General features: G+C 39.7%; 5 protein-coding genes and 1 long non-coding RNA gene across 7 annotated transcripts; 2 read left to right on the top strand and 4 right to left on the bottom strand.

The window, feature by feature from the left end:
- The first annotated feature begins 2,080 nt into the window (after positions 1-2,080).
- On the top strand, positions 2,081-3,510 carry LOC145696740 (uncharacterized). The gene is made up of 5 exons (XM_081773827.1): positions 2,081-2,321; positions 2,372-2,459; positions 2,499-2,901; positions 2,978-3,197; positions 3,244-3,510. Exons 1-5 carry the CDS (start codon positions 2,313-2,315, stop codon positions 3,325-3,327), a joined length of 804 nt encoding a protein of 267 aa, XP_081629953.1. The 5' UTR covers positions 2,081-2,312; the 3' UTR covers positions 3,328-3,510.
- Positions 3,511-3,566: 56 nt separating this feature from the next.
- LOC145711078 (uncharacterized) lies at positions 3,567-4,304 on the bottom strand. Its single transcript, XM_081788804.1, has 4 exons — positions 4,147-4,304; positions 3,832-4,044; positions 3,740-3,790; positions 3,567-3,697 (listed from the first exon to the last, which is right to left on the bottom strand). The coding sequence occupies exons 1-4, from the start codon at positions 4,214-4,216 to the stop codon at positions 3,642-3,644; spliced, it is 390 nt and encodes a 129-aa protein (XP_081644930.1). The 5' UTR covers positions 4,217-4,304; the 3' UTR covers positions 3,567-3,641.
- Positions 4,233-4,716, bottom strand: LOC145711079 (uncharacterized). The gene is made up of 2 exons (XR_014135118.1): positions 4,523-4,716; positions 4,233-4,463 (listed from the first exon to the last, which is right to left on the bottom strand). It is a non-coding gene; the product is annotated as an uncharacterized LOC145711079 (long non-coding RNA).
- A 421-nt stretch (positions 4,717-5,137) lies between these two features.
- LOC145710915 (uncharacterized) lies at positions 5,138-6,695 on the bottom strand. The gene is made up of 4 exons (XM_081788629.1): positions 6,570-6,695; positions 6,264-6,526; positions 5,301-6,220; positions 5,138-5,257 (listed from the first exon to the last, which is right to left on the bottom strand). The coding sequence occupies exons 1-3, from the start codon at positions 6,610-6,612 to the stop codon at positions 6,125-6,127; spliced, it is 402 nt and encodes a 133-aa protein (XP_081644755.1). The 5' UTR covers positions 6,613-6,695; the 3' UTR covers positions 5,138-5,257; positions 5,301-6,124.
- Positions 6,696-7,104: 409 nt separating this feature from the next.
- Positions 7,105-10,154, top strand: LOC145709651 (uncharacterized). 2 transcript variants are annotated; one of them, XM_081787454.1, is made up of 13 exons: positions 7,105-7,225; positions 7,665-7,757; positions 7,834-8,091; positions 8,131-8,241; positions 8,289-8,438; positions 8,485-8,569; positions 8,616-8,821; positions 9,038-9,202; positions 9,244-9,357; positions 9,399-9,515; positions 9,558-9,776; positions 9,818-9,887; positions 9,930-10,154. In XM_081787454.1, exons 2-13 carry the CDS (start codon positions 7,688-7,690, stop codon positions 10,057-10,059), a joined length of 1,695 nt encoding a protein of 564 aa, XP_081643580.1. In that variant the 5' UTR covers positions 7,105-7,225; positions 7,665-7,687; the 3' UTR covers positions 10,060-10,154. The 2 variants fall into 2 exon arrangements, with proteins under 2 accessions (XP_081643580.1, XP_081643509.1); XM_081787383.1 differs by lacking the exon at positions 7,105-7,225 and having other exon boundaries at positions 7,595-7,757.
- LOC145709821 (hydroxysteroid dehydrogenase-like protein 2) lies at positions 10,149-11,556 on the bottom strand. The gene is made up of 6 exons (XM_081787558.1): positions 11,396-11,556; positions 10,968-11,216; positions 10,807-10,927; positions 10,617-10,763; positions 10,477-10,573; positions 10,149-10,434 (listed from the first exon to the last, which is right to left on the bottom strand). The coding sequence occupies exons 1-6, from the start codon at positions 11,500-11,502 to the stop codon at positions 10,253-10,255; spliced, it is 903 nt and encodes a 300-aa protein (XP_081643684.1). The 5' UTR covers positions 11,503-11,556; the 3' UTR covers positions 10,149-10,252.
- Positions 11,557-13,013: the final 1,457 nt, after the last annotated feature.

Genomic DNA, 13,013 nt, shown 5'->3' with positions numbered 1-13,013 from the left:
CTGGGGTTATTGCTTTTATTTCGACCCAGAGAAAAAAGGCAAGAAGGAAATCTTAGAAGCTCGTGGGAGAATAAAAACTGATGTGACGGCAATAAATCGTCGACACTCATTTGTGGCTGATGGCAAATTGCATATTGTCGGTGTGAATTCTCTTATGGCGCATAATATCAGAATTCAAACAATGAACAATAAAAATGAAGATTGGAGCATGATTCATTACGAAGATCCGCGCTGGAATAAAGACTTTAAAAACGACTCTTTTGGAGGGTTGTATGCAAATAGCCCACTGATTGAAGTCCCTTATGATACGAAAATTCAAGACTTTTATCCTCTTCCAGACAGAAAGGGAGTCCTTTTCGTCGCAACATTTCGCCGGCGAGAGTTCAAAAATCTTCCTTTTGCGCCTTCTTCGATGTTTGGATTCGTCGATAATTTACTTTTCACAAAAGCTGAATACTTCATCATTTTGTACAGACATTTATCTGGACGGTTTATCCGTGTGGCGAATGTTGAAACGAACTTCAGAAATGGGGGAAATCTATTTTTTCCTTTTTACAAGGATATTAATGCCTTTGAAACGGGTTTCGAAAAAATATATTAAAAAAAACAAAGAAATTTCGGACTAAACCAAAAAATGGAAGGGGAGGTTTCTAGAACCGACAAAAAATTTCGACAAAGTTTCAACCAATCAGAAGCCTGTATTCGGCAAACCGGCCAATCAGCAGCCGAGTAGCCCCCACGCAAAATTTGTCAAAATTTTTTTGTCGGTTCCAGACACCATCCCAAATGGAAGTGCATTTTTGGATAACCAATAAGATCGCTGTATTTGGACAATCAGCCAATCAAAACCCTGATCTGGAAAATCACTTCCATTTTTCGGTTCTGCCCGAAATTTGAATACTTTGAAAACCAATGAGAGAATTAAATGGCGACATCATGATATTTGGCAATTCAGAGGAAGATTCCTTCAAGCTCGTCTTTGACTCGGAAGATGAGGTTCACCTCGAAACAATCAAAACACCTGGCCTTCATTTCGTTTGCACTTGAATTTAATATTTTATTTTTTATTTATTTCCTGACAAAATTTTTTGTTCACTGAAAAGTTTTTTTCTGAAACAAATTTTTTGAAAAATAAAAAACTTTCTAAAAAGAAAATTTGGAAGGAATTGCAAATCACGAAGGGAACTTTCTCAAGCCGGATAAGTCCACTTTGTATGGATGACTAGCAAGCATGCGCTCGTGAACCGCAAAGCTAAGAAAATCGGTACCTGTGGGCTAAACATTTGTAAATAGAGTTCATTGTAACTAGCCTCATTTACGTCGAATTAAATACTGTTTTTCATCGTTCAATACGGGAGAGACGATTATTTGGGGTAATAAATGATCTTTTTAGAGCCCCAAAACCTAGACATTTTCGTTTTTATCATGTGTCGATATTGAATCTTATAAAAATCAGCCAAGCGCGAGTCTGCTTCCGGAAACATTCCTACAAATTCACAATTCCCGAAAAATCATTTGTTATTTGAAATTTCCATAGCGACATTTTGAGCTGCCAAGATACGGAACTTTCAGTCGTCATTTCATCATTATCCTACCTTTCCTACCTTTTTAATGCAATTTGTCATAAAAGAATAAATAAAATTTTCAGAGCATTATTCATTATTATCTGAAGAATGACAAATCGCCATAAATGAAGATTTACGTTGTGCGTCAGAACGTAAAATCTGGACATGAGCCGTAATAAAAAATCGGAGAATGAGCAATTTAGATGATCTATTTTCCATTTTTCCCACGACAAAGCAAATTTACAAAAATAAATAAATATATGAAAATTTCTCTTCTATATCTTCATTTTTACGAATTTATAAGTCTTCAAAAAGGGCTTTTTTATGTAATTATGAAAATAAAGCTTCAATGAAAAACTGGCATAAATGAAGAAAAATATCGAAAAAGCCATGAGACCGTTTCGAGACAAAACTTTTCTCGTCGAGGGATCATGTGATTAGATGGGTTGTATTGTGATTCTAGTCGGAGGGGATAAGTTTGGACGATGCGTAAAAAGCGCGGCCGATTTTTATTTACGACGAGTTACTAGCGACTAGCGCCAAATTAGAAGATTGTTGACGTCGATTCCTCGCGCTCATTATTCAGCACGACTCTCAAGAATCGTGAATAACCTTTTACCTTAAAAATTCCAGAGGAAGGTCAAATACTATTCATTACTTAAAAAATCGACAGAGAAAAAGAGAGAAAAAAGGAAGAAAAAAAAGAAAAACAAGAATTTTTTGATCAAAAAAGGCGCTAATCAAGATATGGTCAAAGTAAGTTCCCCCCAATTAAGGGTGTCCCCCTTATTCAACGCAATTTTCAGTACATTGTCGCTGGCTATCACAAGACAGGAACAAAATCACTCTCTGCCGCTTTCCGCTCCCTCGGTCTTCGGGTCTACGATGCTCCCGGTAACTCCCCTCCCTTTTCCCCCTCAACTTTCTCCCTAGAAATTCATCTGTACATGAGAACGACTTGGATCGACTTCCTCGCGGGAAAAATCACCATTGAAGATGTAGCAGACGAGTACGAGAACCAAAACGTCGATGTCATTGTCGACTCTCCCGGCTTCTTCTTCTGGAAAGAGTTCCACAGAATTTGGCCGAAGGCAAAAGTGATTTTGACGGAGCGAGATAGTACTGAAATTTGGTGGAGGAGCGCAAAGAGCTTTTTCAACAATTTGAATCAATGGGCGCCCTGCAAATACGGCTGGTTTTTCAACTATCTTTCTCCGACTGCCTACTCTACGCTGGTGGGTCTTACTTATCCGATGATGTTGATGATTCATGGAACGCTGAAGATGTACGTCCAGCACGCGGATTTGGACAATCCGTCTGTTATGAACATCATGATGTAAGTTTCCAAAGAGATTGGTCGATAAATGACTAGGGTTAGGGTTAGGGTTAGGGTTTTCTTTTATCCAATTTAGAGCACGATACGAAGCCCACAATGCATACGTCAAATCCGAAGCCGACGAGCGCTTCCTCATCTACAACGTCAAACAAGGCTGGGGACCACTTTGCGAGTTTATGGGGATCCCAAAAATCGCCGGTCCAATTCCTCACCACAACCAGTCCAAAACCAAAAACGATACGAGAGAGTTCATGGATGATATGATGACGCCTTTCGTGAATCAATGCAAAAAAGAGGTCGGGAAACATGTGATCATTTTCATTTTTCTTAACTTGTGTGTAGATCTACATAACTCTGACGGCGATCGTGATTGGCCTAATTGGCATGGGCGTCGCAATTGCCTTCATCGTTAAACATCAAACGTAATTTATGAACCCATTGACCCTGTTCATCAATCAGCTGACCGAAGAAATGACGAATTCGATGCTTTATTCTGAATCTTCAAAAATGACGCTGTCTCAACTTCTTTCATTTTTTCTTCAATACAGTTTATTTTCTTTGTTGTAATTCAAAGTTAATGCCCGAAAAATAAACAAACTAGGACATCAGTAAGTCAAGAAATATAAAAATTAACTCGTCAAATTGATGCTTCTGATTTGTGATAGAGAGAATATATATTTGAAGACTCGGATAAATGGCAGTAAATGACAGTGAAATCATATTATTCTTCTTTCGACTTATTAGTCCTCGTTCTCGATGGCTTTTCCGAAGACGAATTCAACGTCGTCGAGGTTGGCTAAATTCATTTTTAACAATTTTTTGATGCGAGAGTTCTTACGTTTGTCGTCGATGTCGAAGAACTCGTCGAGCATTTCTTCGTAATCGTCATCTGAAGACATGAATGAAGAGTTTTTTCAAAGAAAATCTTACCGTAGTCATCATCATCATCGTCTTCTTCGTCATCATAGTCGTCGATGTCGTCGATATCGTCGTAGTCTTCATAATCGTCGTAGTCATCTTCATCGTCTTCGATCAAATCCATGTCGAAGATGTCATCGTAGTCCTCGTCGTCGTCAGCATCATAATCGTCGTCGTCGTAGTCGTCAATGTCTCGTCGAGCTCGAGTTTTTGCTTCAACAGCTCCTTAATAAGAAGTTCTTATATTTATTTCTTGCGCAATTTCTAGAGATCAAAGCTCAAAATCATTTGATTTTTGAACAAATATCGGTCTACTAGAGTTCTTACCGGTCTCTGAGACAGCTAAGGCGCAAGCTGAAGCGACGAAAAATGCGAGGATTGAAGTAAGAAGCTTCATCTTTTGTCTTTTCTGAAGTTGAAAATCTCTTTGGAGCCCAGTTTTCTGATCTGAGCAAATTCTACAAAAGAAGGAACAACAAAAGCGCTGCTCTAGAAAGTTTCCAGTGATTATCAAAATTTTCCGTTTCCATTTATTTCAAAATATATTTTTAAAAAAGATAAGCATTTGAGTCGAGTTCTTGCATCTTGATCGCTGTCAGATTCTTCAGAAGAGCAGCAGCGTATCTTGTTCCATCAAACATATTCTGAAAAAAACTCTTGTGAATAATTATTATTGTCAATAATTTATTGAGGACTTTCAAACCTGGACGATGAATTTTTGCGTTTTCTTGTCATTTGTATCTTCATAAAACAAGTCCTGTTGAATGAGTTTTCCGATAACTTTCATGTTGTTTGCTTGATCCACGACTGTGACTCCGTAGTCTCTTAAGAATTCTTGAAAGTGGTGTACTCTTGGTTGTTGAGAAACTGAAAGGTCGGAGTCATTGACTTTTGGCCGATCCGCTCAAAGTTGCAAATTTGCTGAGCTGAGTGAGCTGAGCTGGCTGAGTGATTTTGGAAAATTATTTGATCTACTCAGCTCAGCTCAGAAAATTTTCACTCAGCTCAGCTCAGCTCAGCTCAGCTCAGCTCAGCTCAGCTTAATTATTTTCGAACATGATCTGTTCTGCTAAGCTCAGCTCAGACAATTATCACTTAGCTCAGCTCAGCTCAGCTCGATGATTTGAATACAATTTTACTACGAAAAACAGTAAAAAACAGCTCAGCTCAATCAGCTCAGCTCAGCTAAGCTCTCATTAGAGTCCGCTCAGCTCAGCTCAGCTCAACTCTTTTAGACATAAGGTCTGCTCAGCTAAGTTCCGCTCAATGACCTCTGAAAAAGGCCAGCTCAGCTCAGAAACCTCCAAAATAGGCCAGCTCAGCTCAGCTCAGCTCAGCTCAGAAAAATTAATCAAAATTTGCAACTCTGGATCCGTTGGGTTTTGGGCGATTCTCGAGGAATGAGTTGTATTGATAATGTTTAGCTGCATGATTCTCGCTGAAAAATTATTTTCTGTCATATTAGGGGTTTCTTTTCAAACCTGTTTTGAGTCTCTCACGGGGATTCGAACTTGAAAAAGGTAGCATAATGAAGATATTCTCAGTTTGTAACAAACACTAATGAAATCAGCGGAATCTTGAAAGTTTATACGACTCTTAGTTGGCCCGGTAGATTATAACGACTTGAGAAAGTATTTTATTAGTGTTGCCGAAAACACGAAAACCTCAATAAAAAATAACTGAATTTTTGGGAGTTCAGTTAATAGCGCCGCTTTGCGCCGCCCAGTTCCGCTTGATATTGCTCATCTCGAAGATTTTTGGCATTTTAATGATGATTTTTTTGTTATCGAATCAAAATGTTTATTCTCGTATATGACCACCAGAAAAATGAAAACTCATAATTTAGGGTGTTAGTAGTGGGAGTCTAAATTATCTCCAGATTTTGGCATAAAATCATCAATTTATTAAGCACGCGACGGGCCAGAGGTCCTTACGCGCGCATTATCTGGTAGAGAACTCATGTGGTTGGCGGGGCCCAACTCTCGCTCTTGTTCCGATCACTTAGTTTGGTCAGGATTTGGTCAGACGAGACCCGGTTTGTACCTTACCGGGCGGCGCAAGGCGGCGCAAGGCGGCGCAAGGCGGCGCTATTCAGTACCCCCGAATTTTTATATTTCATGGAAAACAGTAATTTTATTTTTTTCATTAATTAACTTGTAAAGACACAGAAACAAATACAAGTAAATACTGTAAGTTGCAGTCATCGAGTGGAAAAACGATATATTTTAACAAACCACGGTCAGATTCTTGGTCTTGTTTCAAAAACGAAATGTTTTTACTTCTGTTTTCCGTTTCAAGACCATTTTTAAAAAAGGCGGGCATCAGAATCCACAACTTCCATTTTGATCCCCGTCAGATTTTTGAGAAGAGCAGCTGAGTACCTTGTCCCATCAAACATGTTCTATTTATAAAATTCTTAACCGAATCAATTCTTTAATTTTTACCTGAATGATGTATTTTTGCGTTTTTTTCTGCTCCGACTCTTCATAGAATTTGTCCTGCTTGATAAGTTTTCCGATGACTTTCATGTTGTTCGCTTGATCCTGCGCCGTCCTTCCATAATCTCTGAGGTATTCTTTCAAGTGATGGACTTTTAAGTCTTGAGAATATTCGATGTCAGAATCGTTGACTTTCGGCCGATCTGTTGGATTTTGAGCGATTCTCGACGAGTAGGTTGTATTGATGACATTTCGCTGCATAATTCTCGCTGAAAAGAGGTTTTTCTGTGAATTTATATTTTTTAAAATTACCTGTGTTTAGTCTCTCACGGGGATTCGAAGAAGAAAATCTCATAATTCTGCTCTTAAAATACCAATATTTCTTTTTTTAAAATAATGTAATGTAAAAGAAAGAAAACTAAGCGTTAAAAAAGTCCGTTTCTATGCCAAAAACCAGTCAAAATACATAGAGACGTCGCTTGGCCAATTTTTTTTCCACGAATCAATGACGTCCGCGTCTATTAGCTTTCCCTTTTGAAGGGAAATCATGCTGACTTGAAGAACAGCGCCGGTCTATCAGTAACAAATGAAAATCGTGAAAATCAGTCTCTGATTTCCTATAATGAATCCGTTTTCTTTGACAACTAACTTTATAATCATTTTCTATATCTTTAATTTTATCAAATAAATTAGATTCCAATTCTTAGAAAAGCGCTTATTCTTAAAAATGATTATGTAAACTCGATTATTTATAAAGAAAATTTGCTGAATAGACAAAATAAAAAAGATGGCATGAGTAGAGGCTCGTTTTCATTAAACTTGGCGGAACAATGCCTGTGATGCTTGCTGCTCATTCTTTGCCAGAGCTGCTCCCGTCGCCGAAAAGAAAACACTCAGCAGCACTCTTGAGTTGTCACTCGTTTTTGCTCTTTTCGAAGAAATCCAAAGATAGAAATATATATAAAGAGGTAAGTAACCAAATTTCTTTATCGGGAAGCCTTCAGATCCATGATAACCTGTGTCAAAACCTGAGTCAGGGTTTAACACAGGTCGCCGATCTTTAGAGACGGTTTTTGAAGGAGAGAATCTGATCTTTTTCTAGAATAATCTTAGAGTTCATGCCCTGGTACTTTTCTGCCGGTAAATTAAGACCCTCTCCCTTGAGAGACTAGAAAGTTCTTTGCGGCTTTCATTGTCAATGGGCCTAATTTCCTCATTTATGAAAATGCTCTGGTCTGAATCCGCTGTGACGAAGACGTTATGCTTTGCAACCACTAATGGATATATTTACGGCGCATTCATCCATGAACGAGACTGAGATATAAAGTTCTCTCTTTTAGCTTCAGAGAGCGAAGAGTTTAACTCAAAACTGCTTCTAGGAAAAAATTGAAAACGGGAAATTTTAAGTGATTTGGGAGACATAAAAGAGAATGAAGATTTTAGCAGCACTTGGAGTTGGCGTTTTGAGTCAAAAGAATGATGGTACTACTACCACATCAGGTAAAATCTATTGATTTTCAGTATGAATTTAACAAGATGACACCCTTAGCGGATTTTTTTCAAAACCGTTTTTTAGCAATGCCTTCAACGAAAACAACGACTCGAAGACCAACAAAACCGCCAATGACAACCACCCCATTCGACATGGAACCAAGTGGAGAGTATGAGGAAGACATGGGCGACTTCAACTACACTGACAAACCAGACTACGAAGATGACGATCATCATGACGATCATCATGATGACTTCGAAAAACCCGCGGAAGGCGAATGCAGTAGGGAAGCAATGAAAGACTGGAGGCATGCGATGGAGAAGTGGCAAAAGAGCTACAAAGGTAAGAATCGTAAAAAGAACGAAATAATCACAGAAACAGATTGGGAAGAGATGATGGAGCATCATAAGCACGATATGGGCGGATCTTACAAGCCGGATGGAGAAGGATCTGGCTGGTTTGACTGGATGGGCGACTGGGGAATTGGATCAGGTACGTTTCCGAAATGGTTTTTTGTCGTAGTCAACCAAATCATTCAGGTTCTAACGATAACTACGACCACGACGACAACTACTACGGATCAGGAGACGACTACTACGGCGGATCGGGAGATATGGGCATGGATTACGGCGATGACTCAGGCTTCTGGTCTCAAATGGGCGAGTTCTTAGAATTCCTTGGCACTGAGGGTAATTACCGTGCCAAAAATGGATCCGGTTGATTGGGTATTTTAAGAGTTCTGTCATCTGCTGCCACTGGCTGTTCCGGACTATTTGGAGCCGGAAATGTGGAGGGATCAGTGCTTGTATCAACAAAAAACGTGAGAATATGGGGAGGAGTTAAATGTGGTTATGGTTTTTTTAAAGGCAAATGGCGTACAATAATTTGATCAATGAATTGATGGCTGGGATGATCTCCCCCTCTGAGGCCTCGTCTGGAATCTGTGGCCTGATAGCTGGCGAAGTCGAATACATGCATAAAAATGAGCCCGATTTTATGATGTACGCTTCGCCGATTTTGAAACACTTCGAAGGCTCGTGCAAATGCGCGGTGAAGAACATCATCAACTTGTGTAAGTTCATCGATGAGCAGAAAGTGAAAAACGTCAGAATTAAAACCTGCGAAGTAGTCATTGTTGCACTTTTGTTCGTAAAGCTCAAGGTGTTTTACGAAACAAAAAGGGAATTCAGCAGGTTAAAGCCGCTGAGAATTGACCTGCCTTTTAACTTGGGAGAAGTTAATTATCCATTGTTTCGGTCTACCGGACTCGGAAATAATCAATTTTTAGTCTCTGATGATTTGAGCCCAATGTCTGCCCTAACCTGCATCGCTGAAATCGCCCAAGCGGTGAATGAGTTCGACATGTATTCAATGGAATATCCCGATATCAGCGGCGGATATGTCAACTCGACGGTACCAGAGTGGATGTACAACACGACTATCGACCAATTCCGTTAGTAGAATGTCCTCTTTTCGTGTAAAAAAATGATTCAGCGAATGCCACGTATTTTCTGAGCTGGTGGTTTGAAGAAGAACAGCAGATGCAAGAATTCGCCGCAGGATTTCCTTGGTCAATTGAGTACCTTTCCAAAGCAGGCAATACCAACGGTATCCGTTTTTCCCTTTCTTTTTGCCGATTTTTTTTATAGCCACTGAAATTGCCAATGCGTTCATCTATTCCGATGATCTTTCCCAACTTTACAAATACAAAATCAAAGCTCTTGGCCACGATGATCCAGAAGAATTCCGCGGTGTTTTCGCAAAAGGTAAAATTCTCGCTCTTTACTGTCCCTTTATCAAAATTCTAGAGCTGTACATGAAGTTGGGTGAAGACAAAGCAAAATACCTCCTCAACTCAAACTACTCCTTCGACTACGCCGATTTCATCAACATGAGTGGTTCGGAAGCTTTTGCCGGTGCTTTCGGATTTGATCTTCAAGGAGTTCTTAGCCTTCTTTCTATGCCATACGAGAGCTTTGATATGATGAAATGGAACATTATTACGTACTACGAAACTTATGTCAACAGTGAGACTTTTCTTTTTCGAACTAAATTCAGTTTTTCTTAGCTATGAACTCGAAATTCGGATATGTGGCCATTCCAATCAATCATTTTGAAGAATGGACTAGCCAAAAATGGTAATTACTTTTCTTTAAAATTTCTGATAAGAAATTAAAAAGGATCTACTACCACTCCGTCGAAGAAATCAACCAACCCGGATTTGCTGATGCCTTCATTGATATGCACAAAGACGAGTTCCATCAAGATCACGAAACAGGAGAAGAATATGATTCATATAATTCCGTCTAAAAGTAAGCTTGAATCCGTTCAAATCACCATGTCAAATAAAATCCTCTGAAAAATGAAATTATATTTTTCTTCGAGCAATAAAATCTGAATACATATTTCATTTGAATTTTTTTGAATTAAAAACAGTGACTGAACAATCGTAAGGACTACTTCATGTATAAATTAATGCATCAAGAAACAGCTTCTTAAAACTTCAAAGCTTGTCGAAGGCGTTTTCGCTGTTGTACTTGTCGAATCTTTCTGGAAGGAAAAAGTCGTTGATGAGCGATTCTTCTGCCTGGTCAGGGTTGGCGCGGTAGGACGAGAAGTCGGTGATGCCGTATTCTTGCTCGAGGAATTCTTGGTCGACGACGAAGTTGCCCGTGAAATCGGTTCCTAGGGGACTGTCACGGGGATGGGAGAAGAGGATGAGGGTACCTTTTGTGAGGATTCCATAAGCACAGTCGGACATAATCGTATCTAATCTGCAGCCAGCAGAAGCTTGATCGCCTCCAAGCATTTTCATAGCAGCCGTCTAAATTACCCCCTTTTTAAAAAGAATATTGAAAGAAACGTACCCAAATAGCAGTTCGTGGCCAAATGCAATTGACAGCAATGTCGCCTTCGAATTCACCGGCCATTCCGTGCGCGCAGAGAGACATGTTCATTTTTGCGATCGTGTAAGCAACATGGTTTTCGAACCACTTTCGTCGCATATCCAAGGGCTAGGAGAGAGGTTGAAGGGACGAAGAGGGAGGGAGTACTTACAGGAGAGTTGTTGAGAATATGTGGCTCGCGACCGGCATCTTTAGACTCGAGCAGATGAGGAACACATTTGTGGGAGAGCATGTAGGTTCCGCGGCCGTTGATTGAATGCATCAAATCGTACCTAAAGCGAGGTTATTCCGGGGTAAGAATGATTTGAGAACCTTTTCATGCCAGTACTCTGAGTATCAGTCAGCGAAATGGCGGAAGCATTGTTGATCAAAATGTCGATTCCTCCAAATTCTCCAACAGCGGCTGCTACTGCTTGATCCACTGATTTTTCATCGCGAACGTCGACGACCATGGGAAGAGCTCGGCCACCTGCGGCTTCGATTTCTTCCGCGGCGGTGTAGATTGTTCCTGGCAGTTTTGGATGAGGCTCGGCAGTTTTGGCGGCGACGACGATGTTTGCGCTAGAATTCGAGATATATCAGGTATAAATTCAGATTCGAAAATTTCGAAAATTCGAATATTTTGAAGGACCAATAAGATTTTGATTGAAATTTTACGCCAAAGTTTCTCAATTTACGGATTTATTTACGGAAATTTCGATTTATAGAGCCCTAACCCGAACCATCAAACAGCAACTCACCCATCGGCAGCAATTTTCTTCGCCATGGATAGACCAATGCCCCTCGAAGCTCCTGTAATGAAGACAGTATAATTCTTCAATTTTCCGATATTCGCGACTTTACTCATCTTCAATTCGATTCTCTGAAACTGTTTTGATTTTAGGAACCGGCCACGGGGCGGGTTTTTTGGGCAAATTATTTGCACTTGGCAAACGCAATTTTAAAAGTTCTTTGCAAAGGCTTCTAGAATTCTTCTCTCATTGGCCGAAACTCATAAATTCATGAACTCTGGAAAAGGGTCAAAAAACAAAGAGACGCGCCCATTTTTTCTTGCAAAAAAGTGATCCAGCGGTGGAGAGAATGACTCAGCGATGGAGCGCGCGATTTTCAAAATTTTTCATTTTTGGTCAGGACTCCTGACTCAGGACAGAGTTGCAAATATGGTGAGCTGAGCTGGCTGAGTGAGCTGAGCAGTCGCTCAGCTCAGCTCAGCTCACTGATTTTCGAAAATGAATTTATCTGCTCAGCTCAGACAATAATCATTCAGCTCAGCTCAGCTCAATTATTCTCGAACATGATCTGTTCTGCTCAGCCCAGCTCAGACAAGTATCATTCAGCTGAGCTCAGCTCAGCTCAATAATTCTAACACAATTTCACTACTAAAAAACAGTAAAAAACAGCTCAACCCAGCTCACTCAGCTCAGCTCAGCTCAAATTAGGGTCTTCTCAGCTCAGCTCAACTACCTTAAAAGAAGGTCTGCTCAGCTCAGATCAGCTCATTGAACTCCGAAAATGGCCAGCTCAGCTCAGCTCAGCTCATAGAATTTCTCACACAGGGCAGCTCAGCTCAGCTCAACAAAAATAAAGCCGAAATTGCAACTCTGACTCTGGACAAGTTTTCAAATAATTTTAACCCCCTGGCGCACTTAAAACCATAAATTTAATTTATCGATGATAAATATCGACGAATTTTCCTGTGATCTTTCAAAAAAGAAGATTGTCACTCGTGAAACACTCATAAGAATCGTGACTGAGGGGGAAGATTTCGGAATGATCAAAATTTGGTTTATAAAGAACTCTCCTCCCCTATTTTCTCAGTCGAGCGAAGAATAATTTGAAGATGGAAAACTGTAACAAAGCAAAAGAAGGGATCAGCAATCAAGAAAAGCAAATGAGAGAAGTTCAACGCCTCGATGAATTGATACAGTCGATTGTCAACGAGATGAATGAAGAGAGATCAAAGGCTGCTGAAGATTCAGGCATCCAAACGACCATGCAACCGAAAGAAGAAAACGGACAACACTTCCAATGGCCATGACTATCAGGTTTAAATAAAGAAATTCTAATTTTCTACTCAAGTATTTTAGGTCTTCCTTGAAGAATTAATGGCTAAACATCCATTTCCCTAATTTTAACAATAAAATTGTGCATGATCCTGTTGACCTTATTCTAAAAAATAAATTGAAGAGCATTGAAACGTATTATTCATTCTTCCGTTACTTGAGTACCGTAGTACAGACCAGATGTAGTGATTATACACTACAAAGTGATTTTTATCTGAGATGTTTATTCCAGAAAAATGAAAAGTAGAATGATGCAGTAGAAAAGGTGCACTCGTTTTTATAGTTGGTTTCGTGT

This window comes from Oikopleura dioica, chromosome 1, assembly GCF_907165135.1.
Source record: "Oikopleura dioica chromosome 1, OKI2018_I68_1.0, whole genome shotgun sequence".
NCBI lineage: Eukaryota > Metazoa > Chordata > Appendicularia > Copelata > Oikopleuridae > Oikopleura > Oikopleura dioica.
The sequence above is the reverse complement of the archived record's forward strand: the minus strand, read 5'-3'. Positions and strand labels throughout refer to the sequence as shown.